Source organism: Doryrhamphus excisus, linkage group LG2 (assembly GCF_037039965.1).
Source record: "Doryrhamphus excisus strain RoL-2023G ecotype Guam linkage group LG2, RoL_Dexc_Guam_v1.1, whole genome shotgun sequence".
Classification (NCBI taxonomy): Eukaryota; Metazoa; Chordata; class Actinopteri; order Syngnathiformes; family Syngnathidae; genus Doryrhamphus; species Doryrhamphus excisus.
Window position 1 is genome coordinate 13,296,409 of NC_136358.1, and position 27,506 is coordinate 13,323,914.

Genomic DNA, 27,506 nt, shown 5'->3' on the forward strand with positions numbered 1-27,506 from the left:
TTTGACAAAAGTTTAAAATCCACCAACATAGCTTAGCAATAAAGAAGGTAAATGTCAAACTCTATTCAAAATGTCACTAAGTTGTTAATAATACTTTCACCATCTCATCTCAGTCTATATACCATAAATTGTCATCACAATTTTAATTTAGATCTTTCAACTGTCATTCAAAGCTAAATTAAATTCCCAATAGAAGCAGTGTATTAGAGATTTTTCATTGGAAATATTGTGGGATAAAAGTGAAATGTTCTTAATATTGTGCAGTTTAAACAGTGAATTGTATACGTGTTCACCCAATTTTCACAGCGAGACATGCCTTTGTGTGAAAACTCTTTCAAGGTGAAAAATGCTTTAAAAAGAGAGAAATATTGAAGCAAAGCAAAAATGTTCAGTGTTTTATTTAAAAACTATAAACAGTCACCAAAGTAAATAAAGCCAATCTCTAACAGACTGTTAGGTCTATGTTTAGTCACACATCTTACTGACACCGCAGAAATGAAGGATGGTTGGGTAGCCCCGGGCAGATGCTAATAGGACAGGCAGTCATCAAATGGTACACAACACACGGTCGAGAGGACAATTGGAGAGGACGTGAGGTAAGGCGGAATGTGGCATGGTATTAAGAATGAAAAAATAGTACAATAAAACTCCACACTATATTAAGATAGAAAAAAGTGGTGAAGAAAATATTATACCTGCACATAAAGCAAAGAACACAGGAGAAAACCTGTATAAAAACTCCATGTATTTAAACCAATTTACAAATACAAAAAGAATTTTGGTACGCGCACTGTGCTCGTACTATGACAAAACGCTTACAGTGGATAGATATATGTCACTTGTGTGTGTGTGTGCGTTGAGGGGAAGGTGTGAGGGACAGAAAGGGGGGGGGATACCTTCAATATTTTTTGTTCTACAAAATGACATGATATATTATTCCATACTCTTTCAGCCAGCAAAATGAGTTCTACAAGGTATTATAATACAAAAATGTCACAGTTCCACAAAAAACTGCTTTTTTCCTCTCCCTAGGCTTTACAGCATCAGTACCTTTGCAGAAGTATTTACAGGGTTTTAAGTACATTCATCCACTGCTGAGTATAGAATCACATTAGTTACAAGTGACCAGGGATCATAAAAAAAGCAACAAAAAACAAACCCAAACAAAACATACTACTTTATTCATCCTACCAAAGTAATGCTTCTATTAACACCACAGAGCAAGTTCTCCAGTGGCTGCATCATCATGAAAGAGGATCTTCTTTATATATATTCACAACATATTTACAAGATTTTATTAATTGTAATGGTATTCATTTCATTAATAATAAATAAGTGAAAATATATCGACTCAAGTAAGAAAACCAAGCTACCAAGTTTTAAAGAAAAAAAAAAAATCGGCGCCAGTTGCCAGCTGAGTCCTCTACGCAACCCTGTGGGGCGCCTTTCAAAGTCCCGCCTTCTCCCCCCGGGCACCCGAACCACCTGGTGGTCTTCATTCAATCGAAACGTCACTTCATGGGACGAAAACAAAGCTAACAAAATGTGCTCGTGTTTGGTGCTTTGCGGGGGGTATTTGTCGTCCCTCGGGGAAGCAGTCGGAAAGAGCTCCCCCTTGATGGGCAGCTGGTGGAAGACCCCGTGGCAGTTTTTGAGTGTGTGGTCCAGAGTGTGAGGGGGGGTGGGGTTTCAAACCCAGGTTGAAGGAGCTGAGGATGAGTGAGTGGCAGGAGGAAGGTCTTCGGTCCAGATCCTGCTCTCTCCTTCTCGACAGACCTGCTACGGCTCACCGGCGTCTTTCCTTTGTCCTCGTTCGCCTCGCGTGAGGATGGAGGGCTTTCTTAGAGGTTGTCCTTTTTGGCGTTAGGCCTGAAGCGAGCGTGTCAGTTCATAAAGGCATTTGGCGAGCGTGGTGGAAACCTCCATGTTGCTTAGTGCGAGCACAGAGAGGTGAGTCTCGTGCTTCTTTACCAAGCTGCCATTTAAAACCACAACAAAAAAAAGAAGCAGTGAGACGTCAGTGTTGGCTTACTTCTTCTTGAAGCTTCCATGTCACCATAATAACACACAATTCTACGAAAGCGGACTCGATACTTACACACGACCACAGTCCGAGTGCTTGGCGATGTTCTTTAACGTTAAGGCAGCAGTTAGTCTTATGTGTTTGGTCACTGGTCCCTCTTTCTCATCCTAGGAGGGAGACAAAACACAGCCACATATTCACTTTGAATCAAGGTAAAAAGTTTCTTTTGGTAGCAACAATGATTATATAAACCCACATAACAGACAAAATGCATGCAATGCCATTCACTAACAGATAGAATACCAAGGGCGGTGAGATAAAACTGGTGCCACTCACCGTGAAGTCCCTGAAGACCAGGTTTCGAGAGCCTCTGCGAAGGGCCATGAGGGCTGCACTTGGATGATTGACGATCGCTTTCGCTGGTCGGCCTGCCGGTGTACTACTGCCTGCCACTGGCGGCGTCCTTTACAAATAAAAACGTCACATATTAAACATTTGTAGTGAACTACTCGTGCTACATGTTGGACTAAAGCAGTGTGGCACAGTGAGCCTCACCTCAGACAATATAATAATGGTTTCTTGAAAAACAACATTAGTTTTCTTGGTCAAAATATGAACTCCAAATCAATTCATAACATAACAGGTTTGAAAAATGTTTCTTTATTGTTCTCAAGCTGCCACGCCTCCCAGGGGAGACCTGCCTCACACTTTCAAAAGCCCTAGTCTAAAGCATCGTTGTCCATACGTACTGGGAAGAAGTCTGGTTGGGACTTTGTTGGGCTTGCTGTTCCTCTAGTTTGAGTCCAGCCAGTAAAGAATCCCGAGAACAGTGCTTATCCTAGAGGGTGAAAAGTTGAAATAATTGTAAAATGAAATAATAATAATAATAATAAAATAAAGCCAACACATGAGCCCTAACACAGGTGTCCAACTCAAGTCCTGTCATATCATTTCATGTTGTCCCTTGTCAGTAGGACCCTCGGTCGTTCTTGCTGAACATATTTTTTGCATGCAGGATTAACTAGCAAACAACATTGTAATTGTATTCTCACATTGTCAGAATTGTGTATCAATTTCTGCAGTGCATGTACTTAAAAAGTACTTACAAGCACTGCAAAATCTTTACCTTTCTTTATCTTTACAAATGTCCTGTACATATGTCCTGTATTGTTGTGATAATTATGACAATTTGCTGTGAATTTTATTTTATATTGGCGAATTTATTACCATGTTATTTTATTTACACATGATGAAAAAGGGTTTCACATCCCTCATCTATACATTTTTTTTTTTTTAAACGTACCTGTAGATGCGTAATAAAGGACAGTCTCTGTCGTGGAAAAGGGTCACATCCCTCCCACTGACAATGGCCTCCATACACATCTTTTCCACCGTGCTGCGTTGCTGCGTGGTAAAAGACTTGGGATGGCGTCTCAAACCACCTAGTGGGGGCCAAAACAAGACAATTCATCAGCACTTTTTTGGGAAAGATTTACTGTATCGCCACTATTCATTATACCTTTTACAGGATTGCCAAAGACATTTGAAGTTTTGCCCCGCTTTCCTGGTCTGCTCTGGTGGTGCCGTGGGGGCCTGCTGTGTTGGAGGGAGATGAGGGCCATTGCTATCCACATTTGCAGGCTGGGTAACAGGGGGCGGGGATGGGGTAACAGTAGGCTGCAGAAGAGAATCACAGCATTATTAAAAAAATCCCAAACACTACTTAAAAAAAAAAAAAAGATGGTCTTCATATGTACAATATTGTACACTGAGATGTAACCGAAGCGCTCTCTTGGCTTAAGTTGTTCTCTCAGCTGCTTTACTGTAGGAGGTGTGTATCAGTGAGAGCCACATGGTCTTAACTGGCCTCACCTTCTTAACCTCCAAATGCCTGCGTTGCAACCCTGTTAATTAACATTTTCCATTTTTGTTTTACTACTATGGAATTTGGGGCACATCATGGGAAACACAGAAAAATTAAATAGGTGATACTATAGATGTGGATTCAAACACTTAGCCAACAGTGTGTACAGACCTGACACCAAATCATTTCCTAAAAAGTGACTCACCGTTGAGCCAGCTGTCTGCGTTGGTGAGCAGTTCCTCTGCTGAGTGGCGTTCTCTATTGCTACTTTGGCTACTGTGCTTGGGTCTGTTCCCGCTGGCACCGCCACCATCGTGGAGCTGTTGCCGGCGTTGTTGGGGTCACTGATGGTGATTATCCGCACTCCCACTTTGTTGGGGATGCCCGAGGAGGGGGACGACGCCGTGCGATCGTCGTTATCAGCCGGCCGCTTGAGGCCCCGGGCCTCCGAGGCTACTCCGTTTGCAGAGGAGGTGACCACGCTTGCCGAAGAAACGGGAAGAGTCGGAGGGAGGGAGGAATTGGGGAGCAGTTGCTGCCTTAGCACAGGCACGGCGTGAACCGGCCCCAAAGGTCCGTTTGTTAATTCTGAGGGAGGCCTGTTCCCTACTGCCTGAGGTCCATTGGCCAGGCGCTCAGCCTGCTGGGCTTTGGCAGTGTCCTGCAGAGGAGTGGGAGCAGGGGGGGTTGAGCTGTGACTCTTCTCTGTAGGGCCCACATCGCCATTCCCCAAGTACTGTTTGGAAGCAAAGTGATTTGGAATGTTTTTGTTAATGACACCACAGTCACCCCGATCAACGTCACACACCCCATTGACCAGTGTCTTTTTAGAGTCGGGGTTCCCCTCCAGAGGGGCTTCAAGTCTAGGGGAGAGGGCCTGCTTCCCATTAGCAGGGGGACTCTCCACAGCTGGACCATTTAGTGCCCCCTGGGTGTTCCCTGAGTGGTATGGAGGTAGATTAGACTCCATGCACTTCCGACCGTTTAGCAGCTTGCCACCTACTCCAACATCGCCGTTACTGGTTTTCCCATTGGCAGAGTCCCCTTCTGGCAAAGAAGAGTTCTCCATCACCTCGATTTTCCGCTCATGAATGTGTAACCCAGTGGCGTCCTTGGCCTCCTCCTCCTTTTGACAGATGATCTTGTCTCCTCTGAGTGGGTTCGGCGGCAGTGGTGATGGTGGTGGAACAGCAGGGGCTTGCTGGGGCACGGTTCCAGTCGATAACGGAGGGTGGGGAACACTTGGGGCCATTGCGCTGACCGCGGCGACAGCTGCAGTTGACGTGGTGAAGCCAGTGTTAGGGACCACAGTAAATGTGACTTGTCCAGTTGCCATGGGGGCTTGGATGATTGTAGCTGGACTACTTGTCGAGATGAGCTGGCCTGGCAAGAGCTGAACTTGACCAGGAACAAGCTGAACATTGAGCTGCTGAGGTTGCGGAGAGGGCCCTTGGGTGTTGTAGGCTGCCTGGTAGATGACTTGTGAATTCGGGGCTATCGTGCTGTTGGGAGGGGGTACCTGTGGCGCAGGAAGAATGAGCTTTCCACCCGGTGTGGAAGGCCCTCGCTTTGGAAGCAGGAGCTGTTTAATTAAGCTGGATTCGGAGGAGGTAGGCTGAGAGGGAGGAGTCTGAGGAATCATTTGAAGTGACGGCTGCTGCTGATGTCTTTTCATGGACAGTGTCTGGCTGACGCTTTGATTGGGCTGTACGAGGGTGTTTGAGTGGGATGCAGCAGGTGGGCAGGGGCTGGAAGGAGGTGCAGGCTGCCCTGCTATCTGGATAGTCTGGGCACTGGGAATGGCGGAAGGATTGGCAAGAACGATTTGGTGTATGGCAGGGGTGTAGACAGGGGTCTGCTGAGGGCTGGGACTGACTATTACCACACTCTGTGCCTGTTGTTGAGGCTGCTGGTTGGGAGTGGCTATCGTGGCTGCTGGTGCAGCTGACTGGTTTGGCGCTGGCTTGGGGGCAATATTCTGAAATGTGACACGTGACCCCGTGGATGTCGCCTGGACGGAAGGGGTGGGTGCAGATACAGCCACACCACACTGAGGGTCTACCTGTGCAGAGCCTCCTTGTGGCGCCGAAAGGGGTTGGGTTTGATTGAGGGGTGGGTGCTGGGAGATTGGGGGACAGACACCTTGTACCCGGGCCGTAAGTATGTGGCCCTGGGGTACTTGCTGAAATAATGTGACTGGTGTCCCGGTGGGGAGCATGGGGCAGTGTTGCTGTGCGGAAGTTGGGGCAGCGGGATTCTGGGGGCTGTGGTTCTGGGAAGCCGGTGACGACGTTGGGATCTGAACCACCGGACAGGGCCGGATCTGCTGCTGCTGCACTACTGCCTGGGTATTTGACGGTAACTGCCCCGGGTGAGGACCAGTTGGACCACCTGCGCTGGGGGCTGGTGTCCGTCCCATCTGTGGTGTATTCCCAGGAGGTACCCCTAATCATACAGCACACAAATATGGGTTAATAAGTTAATTTTCCTATATTATCATACTTGCTTATACATGATAAAAAGGCATAAACATGGCATTTTAGATAGCCCATGAAAATTTGTTTCACGCTCCAAATGCGGTTTTACCTGGAGGTGGAGCTTGTGAGTCTCCAGGGGTTTCATGTCGAACTACAGGAGAGGGTGTTGCACCTGGCGTCTGCTGCTGTTGAGACTGCTGGTAGTACAGTTGAATGGGCAGCGGTATCGACCTTCGCCTTATCCCCACCAGGAGGATGTGAATTGGGCCACTGGTTTTGGTCTCCTCCTGCCGCCGCATTGTATGATTGGGAAACACAGTCCTGTAATGGCAAGGTTATGTTAGAATGTCACAACTGTTTAATATTCCCTGGAGGACATTATGTGCTTCAGTTTAAATATGCCCTCGCTGTCCGATGTAAGGTTTAATTAGCGGGTGAATAATTCATTTTATCTCAAAAGGCTTGGGAGTAACCTTGTAGATGGTTTTGTATCAGTGTGTGCAACTGTGTCTTTAAAGAAGGTGTGTGTGTGGGGGGACTAACCGTAGACATTTGAGGAAGCCAGTTGAGTTCAAGATGTTACTCCGGCCCATTTTGCTGCACGTGGCTAGGTACTCTGAGTACATGTCTGATCGGGACACTGAGCCATCAGTGCTTGTCTCAAAGTGTGCGTTTAGCCTGTTGAATGTAGGATACACTTAGACATGGAGACAGTAGACATTCAGTATAAATACCACAATAATTACAACTCTCTTACCATTGCAGCGTAAATTTCTCTCCGTCAAGTTCGACAATGCCAGGTGGCGGTTGCGTGGATTGAACCGGAGCCCTTGATGCTGAAGGAGAAAACAAAATATGTCAAGTCAATTAAGCGATATCAGGGTGCACTATAATCAACAAAAATGTCACTCCTCAAACTGTCCACTAGATGTCAGATGAACTAATGTAATGACTTTACATGAGAGTGCTGCAAAACTTAACCAGAATGCCAAGCTTGCATGCCTTGCTGGGGCTCACTAATCACTGAAGTCATGTAATATTTTACACACTCATGCATAGCGAGTTTACAGCTTCATTGCAAACCAACAGTACAAAATCACATAAAATCCAAGTGACAGTCTGGCACATTCACCGGTAAACTGGAGGGAATGTAATCTGCACAACTTTGAAATCAGATGATTACAAATCTCACAAGGCTTAAACATCAAAGTTGTGGCTTTTTAAATTGTTTTGCAGCAAAAAATTAATGTATGTTATTTTATTCGAGGCATCATCCATTGTCTGCACTCACCAGTAGATGTTGCTCCCTGCACGGCCACAGGTACCTGCTCCACCAGCTGTGGTCGAACCTCTGTTGCCTGTTCAGTGTTGGCCTGATGCTCGATCAACCGTACCGCTGTAAGGGCATCTGGTCCGAATGTATGAAGGTCAACAGATACTAACCTCACTAACAAGTCTGACGGGACAGAAAAAAGACACCAGACACCAATGTTCAGTACACAGAGATTTTCAGCAACATCACATTCATTTAGTAAATCAAACATCTTAGCAAGAACCTAATCCAAACTACTTCCAGGGTAGAAGGAGAGGGATTTGAGTTTGAGTAGGACAACTTGGCAAGCATACAAACCACCCCAAGTCCAAGATTTTAAACCTTCTGTAAAGCAGAATGATCACTTTTGCAAAATTGGGTGATTAAACAAACTTTCCCACCATACTTGATTTGAGCCACAGGCGCATGTTTGAGGATTCCTACCTATGCTATGGTCAACTGAGGCGATCTTGCTGCAGGGAACCTCTCCAAGCTGAGCCAATAGGTAGAGCACCTCCAAGGAGGCCATGAGGAGCATGAGGTCAGGCAAAGTGAGGAGCATCATAACCTCCCTGTACGAATCCTGGTCCACATACTCGCAGATGAGCACGCCATTATCCTCTGCTTTGCTGAGGTTGCCCAGGATCTCCATGGCTAAAATAAAAAAAAAAATAATAATTTTAAAGAGAGAAATTGCACAGAAGATGCTTAGTTGCCTGGGCTACAAGTGATTTGTAATAACGGAATAGGATTTTATGGTTGGAAGCCTCACCTCTCATTTTGAGAAACCTGTCTCTGGACATCAAGCATTTGGTGATGGTGTGAAAGATCAGATGAGTCATCCGAAAGTCAACGGGATCAAGCTGAAGCTATTAAAATAAAAACATTTCCGGGACATAATTTCTCAGGAACCTCAAGAGAAGAATTCACAGCACATGTCTAAGCATGCGGTTTGAAATGACAAATCTGATGCATAAAAAAGCAATTTCATTAGCATTCATCGATGCTATATGCAGTTTAGACCTAGGAGAAGCATGTTTTAATGTGTACTATGGATGCAAAAATTGTCCCATCTATTGTTAACTAATCATAACAAAGGCTCTTTGCATACACTTCCTAGAAATAGCATTTTAATAAGGAGTCACGTCCCTGCAGAGCAATACATTAACATACATAAAGTTTATACTTAAGGGCCTACCAACTACTTTCATCATTTGTTCTGAAAACATGTAGCTGAAGCTGATTTTATTTTGTGTCTCCCCCCAACAGCAGAGCAATTATTTATTCATGAATCGGTCGGGTTTTGGGAGACAATATCGCAATTAATACCCAAACAGGTTGGCTGTTCAGCTAATTATTGCACCAATTATTTTAACACTGCATAGTTTGATAGCAATACATGCTATTTGTTGATTAGATGACCTCAAAAAGAGTTTTGATCGCAACTTCCTTTCCAGCCGGATTATGCAAATAACCACAAAAAAAAAAAAAGAGGCTCACCTCGGCAGCCACGTTGCCCAAAGTGTCAAGGCCGAGCTGTCGGAGTGCAATGAGATTACAGTGAGCACAGAGCAAAAGGAAGCGCAGGCACGTTCGGTTGGCTGCCAGCAGCTTGACATTGGCCTCCTCAAAGGAGAGGTTTCGCAGAATGACTGCGACCTGCAGCACCCGCTGGGCCTCCATGTCGCTGATGCCCTGGTTCCGTGGTGGGTGGAAAAGGCTTTGCCAACGTTCTGCTACTGATGTACCATCTGTGACAAGATAGAGGAAGCGGGATACCATTTTTCAATAAGCAACATTTAACATGGATGTTAAAAAGGTGGATTTTATTTTGTTGCTCCTCAGACTATAGCTATTCTAGATTCACCCTTTAGGTGCTGCAGTCGGTACCCTTGCAGTAGGGTGCCAAGAACTGGAATAGTATTTTTATCATTCGTAGCTTAATACACGGGAAAGACAAGCAAGGTTGCACACTACTATGGAGTGTTGAATTTGTGCTTGTCGGACCAGTGTCACAAGAAGCCATCTCGGCAAGCAGCAGGGTGTAATGACAAGAAAGAGGCGGTGGATAGCAAAGAATGCTATAAAATCTTGGCATGAAGCCTTCCAAGTCAAATGTGGAAGAGGACAGAAGATGATTAATGGTTCCCTATATACTGAGCAGCATGGTGAAAACCTGGCTTAAAGTAGGTAGTAATACAACAGGAAAGCGGTGTAATAGCCCTTTAATGTCGCTGGTGGCATTGAGCGCATAAAGCCTGCTTACCTTGTGCTGTGCTGCTCTTGTCCCAGATCAGCTCCCTGACTTCAGCATCCTCCACCACCTCTTTCCAAAACTGCAGAGAATGGCAAGAAAATCAGTTGTTAGCAAAGCATTACAAACAGTTTCCAATACAGGAATACGGCCTTTACAAAATGTGATGTAATCGTTTCACTTCTTAGTACAAGAATCATCTGCTTTACCCTGATAAAGTCTCGGGATGTTTTCTCCTTCCAGTCAGTACCAAACACCCCGGAGAAGCTGCCTAGCGCTACACAAAAGGAACAGAAGAGGATCATTAGTTGTTTCTTTACAACCAAAAGATAGAGGAACATGGCCAGGGAACGTACAGTCATCAAAGACACCAGTGTGGGCCAACAGCAATGTGACCACTTTGGGGTCCTTGTCCAGCTGCATGGCATGCTTGCTCTCATTGGAGAGTAGAGTGCAAACGTTGACAGCGAAGTCCACTTCGTTGGGTAGGCCCGAAAGGAGAGACAGCACCAGTTTGTTGTAGTCACACGGCGGAACAAAATCTGTAGACAGCCCGTAGCTTTGGCGGAGATAGTCTAGGGAGAGAAGAAAAACAAAAGATGAATGGCTTAAATATGAGCAGTATGTTGGTATAACATCACACCTTTTTAAGGCAAGTCTGTCTCATTTATTTTGCTTTATATGAAATGTGCACTTTTTGGGAATTTTGCCCATCATCCACTATCCTTATGTGAAACATGAGAACATATGTCTTTCCCTTTTCTGTGCGTTCTAAGGGGAGAAAAACAGCTGGCATGAGAGAGCCAACAATGCACAGTGTTACATGTTGTGCAACATTTAGAATATAAAGCGTTAAAAAAAACGTTTGATTGTTTTATACATATTCTGTGACAGGTACATTCCTGATAACATGCCATACTTCCATCAACAACAGCAGCGTGTCAAGCATGTGTCTACTAATCATTCATGGCAGACTTTGTGAGAGCTGCCGCCGAGTACGACTTTTGGACAAACGAGGACACAGAACCTTATCTTTTTGAGCCTGAATATACAGAGGATGAGCTACAGCCCACAAGAAGAGAGAGTGAAACTTCATAGCAGATCGGGGGCAAGTCATTCCACCGCCATGACTTTGTGGTTTAAGTGTGGAGCTTTCCAAGTCATGCAGACAGAAATTGAGTGTAAGGAGTTCTTTTTTTGTTTCATTACATTTTTGTATTTAATCTTTTCATTACTGTGTTTTATATGTCCTTTATGCATTGTGTGTACAGTGTAAGTGACCCAGGGCTGAATTATGTTACAACAAAGTCACTACGCCAGCCCTTCTGACGGCACCTTCCATTCACAGCTCTTCAACCAGTGGTACATGTGCAATTCACCACCAAAACTCTAAGGGCAGTGTTTTCTCTGACTTAGCTATTTAACTTTGGGTACAGTAGTAAACAATGGTGACTCAAGTGACATTCAGTTAGTGATGTAGCATTGCTGTTCATGAATGCACCTCACTGTTAGGAGGAAGTGTCGTGGTTGAGTGTGTCGAGTGAAAGACGCGTTGGTACTGAGCACAATCGTGACACGGACTGCAGAGCGCTGATTGGTTGGTTATCTTCATAAATCATTTCCACTCTCCCAGCAGCCTCAGAAAGTCCTCCGCATAAAAGAAACAAAGAGCAATTTGAGCTCTAGAGCTAGTAAGCTAACTCATTAACCTCCAATTTATTTACTGTATTCTAAACATAGAAAAAGTTTTAAAATTGACTGGGGAAGAGGGACAAAAAAGCCAAAAACGTACCACTTCCACACGGAATGGGCGGACAACTTTTTACTATCATGTCAGACATACCATGGCTGACTTCACGCAGTGTGACTGCAATCTACATCATGTCTCAATAATGGAACACTACTGACATGTAATGACCAGAATACTACATATACCTTTGCCTTTCAATTTTTATTTTTGCATATTTTGGGGGGGTTGGACGGGTCCATTCATGACAGTCACTGTAATTATATATTTTTACGTATCTATGGCATTGGTTGTCAAATATTTTCCATCACCCCCCCCCCCCCCCTTATTTATCTGTACTGTACAGACTGAACACGAAACAAACCAGGAAAATGGGGGGCTTGAAGCACATCAGCGTATTCAAGAGTGAAATTCCATGTTGAGTACAAATAATTTGTACATGTTGAACACTGCAAGTACTCCCTGCCTCTCACACAACCCCTCAAATGATTGTTGTGTAAAACGTTCATTGACACAATGTAGTTAGTGGTGGCCTAAGACTTCTGCACAATGTTGTATGTACCATAAACTAAATATTGACGTTCCAATAAGGTCAACTTACAAAATAAGCACAAGGATGCGACATCACAACAGCACAACTGTGACTGCAAAGTATGACTCGGGTGGGATGCAAATAGCTTACCAGTGTGCATAGAATAGGTTCTTCACTTAATGAGTCAGAACTCAAATAACATCCACTGCTGGTACATGTTTTTTGCCACCTTCTAAAAATTGATTTATCAATTAATTGTATAAGTAACTTCCACACAATCCTTTATTGCCTGCCTGGTGGGCTTGGTTCCAACACGGCGGCAAAGTACTGTGAGGTAAACACCACCCTGCAATAAAAGTGATAAGTTACATCAATATGCTGCTGAGCGAGCTGCATGGATGGCAAAAGGCTGAGGCACATTCAGCTTATAACTAGCATTTGGCCTTGCGCATTTGAGATGATAAACAGGAAGCAATCTCTATGTAGGTGATGATGTTCAAATGTTGGGCTGAACGAGTCAGAAAATATACAACATGTGTATGCCCTATGCCCAATGTGCTTAACAGGACAAAGATGCAGTGATGGGGCACCGTAAACATATCAGCATGAGGATTAACAGTACAAGCAGTTTTAAGCTACTTGATAGAGAAGACATGGCAGAAAGACGGGCGCTAAGCTCAAATGAGCTTGATAACTGCAATGCAAAAAACAAGCATGCCGGGCCTACCTGAAACAACATGTTGCTGGTAGTTGTAGGATGTGGGAATTGCGCCAACTGGAAGAGAGGTTTTGGGATTCCCTGGCTGCGCCTCGTCATCATCCTCGCCAAAGTGATGGACTCTCTCATACTTCTCCAAGTATCTGTGCGGGGACAAGGCAACAGAAATGTGTTACTCTCTCTGTGGCTACATATAAAAGGCATAGACAAAATGTTGAACATATCATGAAAAAAACCGCCAAGCTCAGGGGTTTTCTGGCAAAAGTGGATACAGCATGAATATTTAATATTCCCACACAGCATTGGGGCACAAAAATCCCTTTCATTATCTCAAAAATGCCATTTCACTTGCACATGGACAAGTTAAAGAGGGTACAGCAACACCAGCCGAGACAACAGACAACCACAGAAAAAAGCGAAGGACCAGAAATAAATACTTAATGGAAAGTTAAGTTTGACAGACTGAGTGACGATGGTGCTTTCAATGACTCAAAACTGAAAGAGCTGCAGGAAAACTTAAGCACAATGCCATGTGATGAGTGTTTTAGCATACAACATACAAATACAATCTCATTAAATCAGTAGCATGGGAGGGTAAAATAATGTAATGTCACAATTAATATGGCAAAACTACCGCACAAATTCCCGTGTAGTTCCATTAAAATGTCACGTTTACCTCCTATTGCTGTTGATGCAACCAAATTACTACATCCATACTGCTTTGTTAAAATTAATTCACTGGCTTTTTTTGCTCAAATTTGGCGCACAAGTTTATCTTTCACTGCAGCAACCGCTGCATTTGTATATTTGTATCATGGATGGGCGAAGAGGTAACGTGAGATTAAGTGCTATTTAATAAAATTTACATTCAAGGGGTCGTTTGAGCAACACCACGTCCGATCACAAGCTTTTAGGAGAACCTTTAAAATTTAACAAAAGCCTTTTGCAGAAACATGAGCTGGCTAAGAGGAGCAAACTTCATGCAACAAATGCATCCTCTAAACATTTGCTAGGAAATAGGGAGACATGAGCAATGAAGTCATTCTTCCACTGCATGATAAAGTAACGTAATCTCTTCAGAAGGGCCAGCATTTTCTCCAAAAAAAAACACACACACACACACACACACACATATATATAAAGTCAAATACCTTTGTGGTGAGAGTGTGGTGAACCCTGCCTGTGTGGCCGTGAGTCACCCGACCAGCCAGTGGCTGTTACTGAATGAGGCCCCTGCTTGTTCATCATCATGGCCGAGGTAATCCCCCGTCCGCTGGCTGCCGGGTGACACACTTGACTATAAATACACGCCGCTGGTAGGGGAGAGAAAGGAGCGAGCGAACGAGACGAGCGGGAGAGATAGGGCACGGCTCCCGAAAGCAGCGTCATCAACCGCTGTCTGGCCAAAAGCAGATAATGACTATAGATGGGTGGGGTGGGGGTCTGCACACTATTTAATACATACATGCACACATGCATGATGACCTGGTCTGACCTGTCTCCCCCCCCCCCCCCAAAAGTTGACCCCTTTAAAAAGGTGCTTCTCATAGCAATTGGAGGAAAAGCAGCCAGCCAATGCACAATTACCGGGGGGGTGGGTTATGCAAAATCCTCCTCAACTCTTCGATCAGCGTTGTAGCTCAGGTTGGCCATTTGGATCAATCCCAATGGTATTGTTTATTTATAATTTATAAATTATAATATTTGAGTTTTTATTGTGTTTATTTTCTTTGGGTGCTCCACCTTCTTCTCACATTCCCAAAATAGGCCTTTTTATGTTAATTAGAGACTCTCCATTGTCCACAACTGAATGTGATTGCAGTGTTTCCAATGCAGTTATTTAAATTAATGTGCCGCTACCTGTCAGGTGGCTGTATGCATCACTCCAAATTACCACACGGTATGCATTGTTGTTTCTTGTGTCATGCATTTACTTGGTAATCAAATGCAAGTGGTCACCAAAGGCCAAGTATAAGCCACAGGAAAAAAGGTCCAGACACGCAGGGCACTTCCACAACCCCTGGGAACATGCATTACCACCTCTGTGAAAGTTCACAAGCATGCAGCCCAGCTTTTGACTAGCAGGAGTCATGGGTAGCACTACAGCACTAGTACTCAGAAGACAGCGCTTAGAGACACTCTTTTGCTGTTTGGTAACACTTCTTGGTGAAATATGTGTCCCAAGTGAAGCCCGGGAGCCACTTGCGACAACGGTCCGTATTTTTTTTGTGCCCATGACATTAGCCTTTTAAAAAAAAAAATAAAAAATACATACACATGCGTATTACGCAAATGAAACAACCACCACCACAAATAGACTGCAGGCCTGTGGGAAACATTGGAATGCTTAAATGGTATGTACCCTCTGATTGGTTGGCGACCAATCCAGGGTGTTTACTGTCTCTCGCCCAAAGTCAGCTGGGATAGGCTCCAGCCACACATGACCTTAATGAGGAAATGGACGGAATTTATGTAATACAAAGGGAAAGGGAATAACGGGAATAATATGGGTTGTTTCACATTGTTCCATTGTCTTAAATTTGTCGAATTGTACACAGACAAGTTTGTTGATGTTTTTCTGTTTGCCTAAAACCTGATTATAAACATGAACAAATAAAAAAGCAAAAACAATTTGCTTGGGATTGGATCAATACTTAAATTTGAAATATCACCCACACAATGGCACATAAATATTGAAATGATAAGTTTGATTTTAACAGCCTCACATCCTGTGACTGATGTAAATCTACCTCTACTTAAAAACAGCAAAGGATGGCAATTGACAAGCAAAAACCCCATGAAGTTGTTGAAAGTCACCTGAATCACTCAAGTGCATTAAGTCCTGGTTTTCAGTCAGCATCTGCCCCTGATGCCCCCTTGTATGTTTGAGTCCACTGCCCTCTGCTGGATGTGGATACAAACATGGAAAACACACCCTCCTATAAATTCTGTCTGATTGGATTTGTCAATAATCCCAGCACTGGTTTCATGTGATTGATTGATTAAGACTTTACAATGGAGACGACTTGACAGCACAGCACAGCAAAAAACTCCGATCCCTGACAGAGAGCCCATTACACAGTCAAATAACTCCAAGCACTTGTGCTAAATACTGATTTTGGTGCTCTGAATGTACCCCTGTGACTTTCACTGATGGCGTATGACAGGCGCATACGCATGGAAAGGTCAGCGCACAAGACGGTAGTAATACCACCGGAGTCTTTTACAGCTGCAAACATCCGCATCTCAGCGAGCAGCTATGTGCAACAATCCAAGGGCTTGCTTGAAGCGGAGAAACACATTTCTTTCACAATAGCGCAAGTTTTACTTGGTGACCGTTGTCAAGGAGGGAAAGAAATGCTCTTTTTATGTGGTGCTTGTCATCAGACATTAAAGCAAGTGCTGACAATTGCATTTTCTAAAAATGATCCTTTTTCCTTCCATCTAGTCCCGACTGATTCACAACAATGTGGTGCTGACCTTCTCCTTGACATCATAACTGTTTGACCACAGCCTTCTGCTATAGAATTTATAACCATTGTTCACTAAAAGCCCACGAACAAAAGTATCAAGCCATGATTTGTGCATTTGCCCATAGCAATAAAAAAGTGGTGAAGGAGCCGCTCTGTCAAGTTCAAGGCATATCTGTCAATCTTCTGGATGGCAAGGAGACAAGTGAAAGAGATGAGGCTGTCAGTGCTTGCCGACACTGCCTCTGGGCAGGTCGAAACTCAAAACACCAAAAAGCCTCCAGGAAGTTCTCCTAGCTATACTGGTGGACATGAGCTCATCTTTATCCACAACTGCTTCTCATCAGAGGATCCTGACAGTCTGCAGCAGGCCTTCTGAGGTGATGGGAATTAAAAAAAAAACAAATGATGCAAACTAAGTTAAAAGCCACATACAATAAATGCTCAAATTAACCTCTATTGAAGTTAAACAGCGTCTCCAATAGTAACCAGTTGCGTGGTCTGCAAATGCAAATAACCACCGGGGTCCCCAATTAGCACCAAGTCAAAAAACATTAGCATCAACAACTCTGGCTGTAGACGACCTCCCGATGCAGTTTGGCTGTAACTTTGCTGTTGGTGTGAGACGCATCATGTCTATTGATGACAAGAAACTTGTATTGGCTGAGCAGTTGGTTCATTACGATAATGGAATTAAAAAATGAGATATCGGTACCAATTTTTATGTGATGCCATGCGCCACACAGCAGCAACCTTGCTTGCTCAATATGTCCACGCTGTTTAATTATTTCAATTATAATTATAAGCTTTGTATTGTAAATAAGCAATTTGCAATGACTATCTGTGGGGGGACTTTAAAGTCCTCATGACATCAAAAAGTGGTCATGTAAAATAACACTAAAAGGCACGTTTCCTGTGTTAGATGTTGACATATTTATCCTTTAACATATTTCACCACTACTGGAGGAGGAGGAAGAACCTTCACTCTCGGACCTAAGCATGGAATGCATTGTTTTCATATTGTTGTGGTGCATTTTCTGTTGTTCTATATTCTGTATGCCCGATCTTTGTGTGGGAGGCTTCTGCTCAAAACGCTCGAGCAGATGGAGTAAGGCTGTTCGCATTTCGAAAAGACGCTTGATCGGCACATTTTGAAGACAGTTGTTTTGATACCGTGCCTCAGATAAAGGAAAGTTTGGGACTGAATGCGTATTACAGGATGGTGCTTATACCATTAGTTTCCCAAATAGTTTAACCCAGACCGAGGAAATCACCAACACCGAAACAGACAAACATCAAAAACTCAGAAGACCAACTGTGGAAAAGCTAAACATGGACCGCTGCCTACTCATCTGGCTCTCGCCTGAAGACAGCTGGGATAGGCACCAGCATACCCACAACTCCAGTGACAACAAGCGGTACAGAAAATAGATGGCTGGGTCATAGAAGTGGCGTAATCACCAGAAAGAGACAATTACCCGGATAAGATTGAGCAACATGAAAATAAACAATGTAAAATGTAAAAAACAGACATCTCTCCAATGAACAACTACTAAGACTAATAGGGAAAAAACAATACACGGCGAGAGTGCTTTGATAATCCATCGTAGGGTTTATTATTGCGATAGTTCAATAAATGGTCACAGCCCTAGTACCAATGTACAATGCATTAATAACGACTCATCACAACACAGTATCAGTGCATATTAGTGTTATTGCTGTGACTAAAGCTAAACCCAGGCAGCAGCGCGCCGTTAGTGCTTATTAGCAGTACAAAGAGCAAAGCTACTAGGGCTGCAGCTATCGAATATTTTAGTAATCAGTATTCTAGAGAAAATTCATTGCATTAATACCAATAAAACATTTTTGCTGGGTTAAAGAACAATCATTAATACACAAGAGAAAAATTTAGAAAAACTAGTTTGCACCTTATGGAAATGTGAAGTTTTCCAAATGTATCATTGCCAGCCTCATTTAATTGGATTCTTATTTGCAAATTTATTAACACTAACCTGTCTTTCTTGTTCATAGTAGGAGAACATGTTATTTTCGTTGACTATTATGATTTTTTTTTTTTAAAGAACTTGAGTCAAAATGTCAAAAGTAAATACGGCAAGTTCTTTAACTTACATTGAATATGGCAATATTTGTCTAAGTTTCACAGTGTTTGTGAAATGCATTCAGTGGCATCACAGTGGAGAAAAAAAGCAAAACATGGTCATTCATTACGCAAGATATGACCTTACAGTAGTTTGAGGGAATCGGTTGACAACGGTATCAGCAATATCTGTATATGGGTAAGGAACAGCTAATAAAATATGTATTTTTTTCCCAATGTTTCGCGTTGGCAGGACAGTCCAGACAGGGGTAACATGGACGATAGAAGAGCCTAAGAAATGGTATGAAAATTACCACACAATCATAAAAGGTCAAGAAATGTGTCTGGAGCTTATATCAGTAGATAGAGTGCCTCTGCTTAGACGAAAGGTTCGATATGTTGTCTAATGCAGAAAGTACATTAAAAATGGCGCTTTGCTTGTTTACATCTGAAAAAGCTGATTATTAGAGTTTAAAGCAGGAAAATCTTTGACATCTGCTTTAAATGTGATTCAAAAGACAAACAGGAATGAGCAAACTCACGGGACAATTAATCTAATTGCTTGCGGGGGTCATGAGAATGTGGAGGCCTTATGGTGGATAGTCAGGGGTCACAGATGGGTGCAAAACTTGCACATACATGCAAGGGGCCAATATTACAATAAAACATCGTCATACTGAGAGGAACGCTTAATTTAAGAGCATCTGTTCACCACACATAAAAAGAAACAATATGCTGAGCTTAAATGTGTGAAACTCTGCTGCGTGAGTACAAAAGATGATGCAGCCACTATATCTTTTTTTCCCTTTTAAAATCAGGCCTTTTGGTTGATGCTGCCACAGGCAAACACCTGTAAAATGGTTACAGGTCAACCGTCACAAACTACAGTAGCAAAGGCTTGCTTGCCGTTTGTTGTGTAAAACAAGAAAAGGTATGAGCACAATGTATCCCACCAAGCATCCTACAATTGCTCCACTCATACATAGCACATGCATTCTTCCTGCAGTAAATGACATTTGAAAATATCCACACAATGAGTTGAAATGACAGAAGTCTGCACTGCAAAATACTCCATCTAAAACAAGACATTAAAACTGTTCCCAGTGTGTGCCATGCGCCAGAACCCCATCAGGATAAAAAATAGACAAGTTTGAGCTACCAGGAGTCTGAATAAGTGGTTCCTAGATGTCTATGCCTCCTGGGATTGCTTCCCTCCCACTGAGGGCACAGTGGCGGCAGAGGAGGTTAAACCAGCGTAACGGTCACCTGACTTGTCCTCAAGTTTACAATTTGAGAGACATCAACGACCTCATCTCTCTGCATGTTTTATTCATTCTAAAATAAAGGTTCTTTTACAGAAAAATCACAACTGGATGGCCCTGTAAGGGTTTAGCTCTGAAGTATATCCAAAAAATTCATATGAGACTAATTATGCCAAACAAAACTGAGATGTAAACATTTTGGCTGAAATGCAAAGCATCACTATCAAACCTCATCAGCTTAGGAAGCAGAGTGGGCTACTCTGCAGCTGCTGCAGCAGTCTCACACTTGGGAAACGGATATGTCCAAATAAGCATATAAAAGCGTTAGGTTGTTATATTGTAATACTTTGTATGCTATGAAGGCTGCTGAGTCATTAAAAAGTCATGGATAGTGGCCATCACAATGCAGCTGTGATGACTTTTATTAGGGCTTTAATAACAAGGCGCTCTGTTTGGAACCGTTTTATTTAGGAGGCACTCTCACAGTCTCCCGTGTCTTCTACATCTTTGAGAACACATCAAACATTCTTGCATGATCTGCAGTCCTCCAAAAAGGAGCGCTGCACCTTCTCCGGGGTCTCATGTCAAAAGTAGCCCCTCAACGACTTGAAAACGAGCTGAAGAAATGTCTCTGGCAAGCTTCTCACTCATTACCGCCAGACATTCACATATCAAATAGACACTGAACTTCAGTGAGTGCTTATTGCTCTGCGGTGAGCGGGAAGCACGGCCGGCCGGACTGTCCGTTCAGAGGAAACTGTAGAAAAACACTAGAGCAGAAAAGCCATGGGTTTGATCCCCTGCAACACTTGTCTTCAAACAGGACACAGCAAGACATTCTAAATCTTGCAAAATAACTATGAAAGGACATAACTTGCTTGTAGTTGGACGCTGCTAAAGCAAATCGGAGCTGAGGCACAGTTGATTCAGTTGTTTTCTAGCTATACTGGGACAACATGACATCCAGTAAGAAGCTGAAAGACACGCATGCACACCTCCACTACGGCACAACACATCTGCATTGTTTTGCTGGCATTCAAACAGGTGTTCAGAACTCATCATTCCAATAATACCCAGAAAAGTAAAAGAAATAGCCAGATTCCAAAATCTAACTCAAATGCACTTCAAGCCCAACTTTTTAAATGCTTCTAAGAAGACTCCAGTTCAGCTTAAGAAGCTCAAAGCAGCTACTAGTTACACACATGGCCATTCAACCGCCTAACCAAGGTTAACAACTGACGTTAGCAAACGTCAACAAAGCATTCAGAGAAAATATCCCGTATGTCAGACAGCAACCTCTACCCTGGATGAAGGCCAAAAGGAAACCTTGCCCCGCAGTGATTATTTTATAGGTGAAAGAAAACTGAATTTTGGAATCATACACAGTCAGCAAAAATATGTAGCAATCATTCACTGTCTGCCACGGCTTCCTTTGATAAAAATCAACAAATTAGCTCCAACGGCTGTTGTGACATGAGAATGATATATTCTGCATGCAGACTTCCCTCAGCTGTTAGCCTGTGTTTGCTGCTCCCTATTGCACCACAGTATTTAGGGAGCCACACAATTTGACAAATGAGCACAAGTTGGTCACTTAAGGTCATTATATCCTGGAATCAGTCATAAAAGTCAGCGTGGCACAGTGTGCTGCACTTGCTAAATATTTCCTGAGCCTCCAAGTTAGAAAGGTGCGCTCACACTTTTGTCGGTTGGCTCTACTAGAAGAGTAAACGCAGCCCAGGACAACTTGAAGAGATTGGTCTCCCTCCATCTGTCAGCGGACTCTAGTCCTGAGTGAGGCAAGCGTCAACCGCACTAAAACACTGAACACGTGGTTAAGATATAGAGAGCGGCGTGAAAATCATCAATACATAAGATTTAAATGCAAGCCAAGAAGCTTAAATGCAGAAGTGAAACATCCTTGGCATTAAAGGGCATTGGTGTTACACAGCAAATCTCTGGGAAACTTTTTGACTTTATGCAATTTACATCCTATGTAACATCAGCAGCTTGTGAAAAGATCTATCATAGAAAGTCCAATGATAGAATGTGATCAAGATGACATCCTGTTGCTTTGGGTGTGTGAAGTCATGGCACAATGTACGTCTCTGTCCAAATCGATGCATACAATTAAATCAGTGTACATTTATTCAAGTGTGAATGCAAACCAGACCACTTTATGTCTTTTGCGAGCGCACCCTTTTCCCATTGATACTTCCACAGAAGGCACTGCCTGGTTCCCAGCGCCATTTAGCCATGCTCTCCTGCCTCCTTCATTCACACTAAATAGAAGGCTGGTTAATCGAAGTTTGTCTCCACAAGTAGCACTGAACGTCTGCCGTTTCTCTCTAGTAAAAAGCTGATGTGCATCTGTGCGCTCATAAGGAACTGAGAGCAGCTGTATACAGTTAGAGGGGAAGGCAGGAGAATAACTGCTAGTCTGAGGGACACCTTGCAAAGTAGGCGTTTAAGGGTGTTCTCCTGCAGACAGGTGGCAACTCAAGCAAAATGCCAGACTCCCATCACTTGCAGCTGATTAGTGTTGATGCATGCAACACAGCATGGAAACAAATGAGTTCCAAAAATATACACACCCCATTGATTTACCTCATTGATACTCTGCATCATGCAAGTTAAGAGTCCCTCCTGCATGATGTCATGACACATTTTCACCATAAAGCCACTGGTTCCTAGCAAGCAAAAAAGCGCCTCTTGTAAACATTCCCACATGCTGCCTGGGAGGCTACTCACCGAAGGTAGTACTGTTTTAAAGCGAATGCAGCGTTGGAGCAACTCCTTGGGAAATTAAAGTCCTCTCCGAGTTCAATCCATTGGTTTTTGTCAGACACCTGAAATGAGGGAAATTTGTGTTATAAAGGAGGCACAAAAACACGTAAAAGAACACCTGTAAGGAGAAAAAGAGCGGCAACCATCTAGTGCTCTACCTACACGTCTCCACTCCCCACCATTAGGGGTGGAAAAAAATCAGTAACTTGTTAAAACTGCTTGGCAAAACTATATATTAATGACAGTAACACAAAAACACAACACACTGAATAGTGTGTTCATGTTGACGTGCTGGGAGACTTCACGTTTCAGTTGAGGCTAGTTAGCAACAAGGCTAACAGGGCTAACTTGACTTTGCCTCCATGCTAGTTGTGGACGCAAACGACGCCAAACTCCTACCAAACTGAGTCCGCCGGCGGGGTGGGAATGTGTTACTTTGTGTTTTGACGTTTATTTGTGGTTGTGGTGGATAGAGTTAACATTATTCACTATGCGGGGCCTATGAGGCCTGCATTTTGTGAGCAGCCATGAAGCCGAGGAAAATGGCGAGGAAAGGGGGGGTTCCAAAAAATTAAGCTTTCCGTGCTAGCAAAGTGTCTACAAGCGCTCCGGAGTGGGGGTTCCGTTCGTCCTCCGTGGCAATCGATGTTAAACGTGCCCGCTAATTTTGAGCGGCTCCAAGTGGAGAGCCCACACACATATACACACACACTCACTCACACAACAACACAACAGCACATTGCAATAGAGATACATGGCAATACTAGCACAAGGCCAACAACGACCCACTAACGTCTTTCTGTTAGTGGTGGGGGTTTCCACTTGTCCCGGGAGTTGGAGAGCGGTCCACATGCAGCAGCGGTGTGTGTGGTGGGGAGAAAAAGGCACTTTTAGTTCCCACTCACCTTAGCAAATCCACCTAAAGAGACGACTCTGATGTAGAGAGCGTTCAGGTCCAGCTCTTTCCCACCCACGATAGGAATCTTCTTGAACGGCGATCTGCGGGGGGATAACGTCAGAAAAGAGCACAAAATGTCTCCTGGTGACACTTTAAGTGTGGGTTTTAAAGTTAATGAAGAATAAAAGACGCACCCTCTGCTTTGGTGGAATTGCCGCAGCTCGTCCAGGAAAGCCTGTCCTTTCCGCCGCTGATCTGGAAGGTTTTTCCCCGTCGAATTTGCCATCGTTTGAACGGTTAAAGCCCACTTCGCTCGCTTCCTAAGACGCCAAGGATCCCATACTCCGCCGGCGTTCAGTCATTCGCGAAGCTGAGTGTGTTTTTTAAAAAAGTTAAATAAGCTGATAGCAAGAGAGCGGGGAAGCTCGCTAATAAAGACTGATGCACACAGCAAGCAAGCGATTCAACCCGGACTAAGTTGCAACGAATAGTCCCAAATACGACCGATCTAGCGGCTGATTCGGCGCGCCATGGCTGAAGGTGCTGGATGAATGCGTTTGGTCGCGGTTGTATTCGTTTGGAGTGGTTTGACAGTGTGGTACGGACGCGGCTCCGAGGCTATCGCACACACTGTAGAGCGGCAGAGGGATCCTGTTCTCAGACAAAAAGATGAGAAGGCCGCGGAGAGGCCGGCCCTGCCATGCGTGCAGCGCCCTCTGTGGCCACTGGTCGCATTGCATCCCGGGCCAGGGCAGAGCTGGTGGCGGAACAATAGCGACTGTTTTCTTTTTTAGGGACCGTCTGACAAATTGTCTATTGCAGGAAGTTTTTTTGTTAAAATAAATATGACTTAAGGTCAGAAATGCTAATTGTGTGGAAGATACTACGTTTTATCGTGTAATAAAACGTGAGGATAACGTGCAAGTCAGTACAATTTTAAACACTTTAATTAGATTATATTTCACTAGTTGTCATGTCTATCAATATACCGCAGCTAATATTTTACATTCCTGTTTTAGGGACACATATTAGAGGAAACTAACGTAGGTGGAAGCCTATTTGGTGGAAGAGCATTATTTGCTGTCAGTTTTTAGTTGTGTCTCAGTGTTTTGTGTTCAAATGCTATTACATGCGCTATAGTTGTGCTCATAATCTCCAGGGGATGCATGGAAATTACCCCACGGTCCCTTCGCTGTGTAACTGCCAAGCATATCTTCTTGATGGGGTTACATTCAACCATTACACGTACCCCTTTGCTCAATGAAAAACCTGTCACAAAATGGCGGAGACGTACGTTAACAGACCCCATTTTGAGGAATTGACATCAGACGACAGCAGAGAAAATGTGTCGTCGTGGTGTGGGTTTTGGGGAGTCGAACATAGCGGCGCTTGTTTGGGTTTTTTACGGGAGTTCATCTCCGTTTGGACTCTCCTCGGCCGTCTCTCGAATTCTAGGCTAATGAGTTCGCTGCGTGTTAGCGTTGTAGCTTAGCGTGCTAAGCTAACTCCCTTTGCTAACAACCGAGCCGCTGTGAGCAGGTCGGGTTAATCCTATTAGGTGTTGTCTAATGTAATTTAAGGCCGTACTAGTGTCATTTGTTTTATTTAATATTATTTAGACTGTATTTAAATACAATTCGGTTACGCGACCGTAACATACGCTAGCTGCAACATCATTTATATAGCTGTAGAAACAGATTGACGAACATTGTCAGATTTAGTTATAGTTTATTGATGTATCCCTAATAAGATTAAACCGCTGGAACCATAAAATTACTACCCAGCTAGTTTACATTGCTTGTGTGTCACGTGTCGCAAGCTAATGTTGGAAGCTAACGTGCTAGTTAGCCATATGTGATCGTGTTTACTTTGCGCTTCATAGTTGCAGTTTTACCTTTTGTATAGCACACTTGTCAAAGCTCACACGCAGGCAATAATAATTTATCATAAACAATGACTCTATTGATAAACATAGCCCGAATGTTAACGTTAGCCAGCTTGGATCGTGTTGATGCAGTGTAGCTAATGTTCTGGCCAGATTACGTGAGAACGTGTGGTCATTAAACCCATCCAATGTGAGTATGTATCGAATGTCTTACCTTTGATTGGCAAGTTCACTTGTATGTGATATTTTCGTCATTTTGTGCCTTTTGTTTACGTATCTGTCATCACATAATGCAGCTGGCCAACCACAGTTCATGACAGCCAAATGCTACAATAAATATCTACTGGAAATATTTTATATGCACTTTGTCATTTAAAATGTATTCCTAAATTAAAGACATACCTATAATTAAAACGGGAAAAGATGACGTGGTCTACTTTCATATTTTTCACGTTTTTTGTTTTTTATAAACCAAATTTGTCATTGGTATCAACATTTCAGCTTTTTCTCTGTGCCGTTTTTCTTTATTTTAGTCGGGTGTTCCACAGGATGTCACCGGAGTTGTATCCAAATTGGAAATTTACTACTTTACCACATTGTGACATATGTGTCATTCTAGTAAGACGGAAAGCAAGTACAGTGTAGCTATAGTCTACGGAGGAACTGAAACTATACTTTGGTTACACGGATAGGGTGACTGTGCAGTCAGTTACGCCATCACACAAGTGGTCTTCATCTGAGTTGACAGTGGCATATGGCGCAAATGAAGCAAAATACTACCAAGCTGCCTCCAAGCACGGAGACAAAAGAGCCCAGTGGGACGCTAACTGGGTGTAACGTGCTTACACGTCCGGGACAGAGGAGGCATCCAGTGGAGCATGAGTCCCCCTAGTGGCCGTCTAGAAAACTGCAGGTTGCCCTGGGACGAGCACAAGGCTTGATTTATCCCCATTAAGGCCTCATCCATTGGATTATGGCTTCACTTTGTGGCAATCGGAGGAAATGGCAAAAAACGAGGGATTAGTCACTTAGTTTGGGGCATATTTTTGATTCATTGACAAATACCTGGAATTACATTTGAACGTGATTCACCACGAGTGTCAGAATGTTGTATTATAGTCATCGTTACCCGATTAGATGTCATTTATTGAACAAAATTGTCACATTGATGCAGCAACGAAATTTAAAGACACCGCTTGGAACATTTTCACCACTAGATAGCATGCATATCTTTGAGCGAACATTACATTACTGTGTACTTGCAGGCTTTCACCACTAGGTGACGCTTCAGTTCAATGTTTTGGGCTAACAGTGCATTTCAAATAAATGTCTGAAATACTTGTTTTTAAAGTTGTCATGTGTAAGAAATAATAAATTGAATACGAATTAATTCATTATAGGATTTATGTAAGGATGTGCGTGTTTTCTCATTTTTATTTTTGCCCTTTATTGATGCTTTTCTGCAGGGCTTTCAGAGTATCACACAACATATCATTATATTGTTAAAAATGCCACCGAAACACTTCCGAACCTCCACTAGTATGTCTTCCCATTGTTCATCCCTTAATCTAAGATATTAGATCACGACGTTCTTATTCAAATTAAATGAAAATGTCAGTCCCTTTGTTATGTAGTCACATGTTTTCACCACTAGATAGCGCTACAGTTCAATGTTGCGTTCTTGTGACTTGACAGTATGTCATTGAATACGGTTTCGTTCATTGTGTGGTTTATATACACGTTTTGTCGTTTTTACCATTGCCTCCCACCATGCAAATACTCTATTATGATATTACAACCTATCGCCCGGATGAATTCAATTATAGATATTGACCAAGTTAGTTTGTTATTGTAAAGTATCCCCTTTCTTGTTTTTAAAAACAAAGTTCTAACAAAATATACCAACAATACACAGATACAAGTCTAAGTTTACATTCTTGATAACAGAATAATATATCAAATTTCCGAGAGAGCCCACTTAGCAGCTGTCTGTTTGATAAAGTATGTATTATTAAAGTGAATGGGAAGGGTGTGGCTGAGACGCCACACAATCCTACCCGGAGAGTATTCACTTTCCTTATTGTTTGTCGTAAAGTGGGCCGTCATTTTAGACAATACACCACCAAACTCTTTTCTTTGCATAGGCAATACCTTTACTAGTGAACCCTTGTATTTAGAC

General features: G+C 43.2%; 1 protein-coding gene across 1 annotated transcript; it reads right to left on the reverse strand.

Annotated features, from left to right (window-relative positions):
- Positions 1–383: 383 nt before the first annotated feature.
- Positions 384–25,652, reverse strand: arid2 (AT-rich interactive domain 2). Its single transcript, XM_058078065.2, has 22 exons — positions 25,542–25,652; positions 23,637–23,812; positions 23,450–23,543; positions 22,509–22,606; positions 12,937–13,070; positions 10,287–10,505; positions 10,140–10,207; positions 9,943–10,012; positions 9,177–9,427; positions 8,449–8,545; positions 8,121–8,330; positions 7,656–7,820; positions 7,122–7,200; positions 6,908–7,042; positions 6,474–6,685; positions 4,093–6,332; positions 3,543–3,700; positions 3,327–3,465; positions 2,773–2,861; positions 2,360–2,486; positions 2,099–2,190; positions 384–1,975 (listed from the first exon to the last, which is right to left on the reverse strand). Exons 2-22 carry the CDS (start codon positions 23,726–23,728, stop codon positions 1,864–1,866), a joined length of 4,881 nt encoding a protein of 1,626 aa, XP_057934048.2. The 5' UTR covers positions 23,729–23,812; positions 25,542–25,652; the 3' UTR covers positions 384–1,863.
- Positions 25,653–27,506: the final 1,854 nt, after the last annotated feature.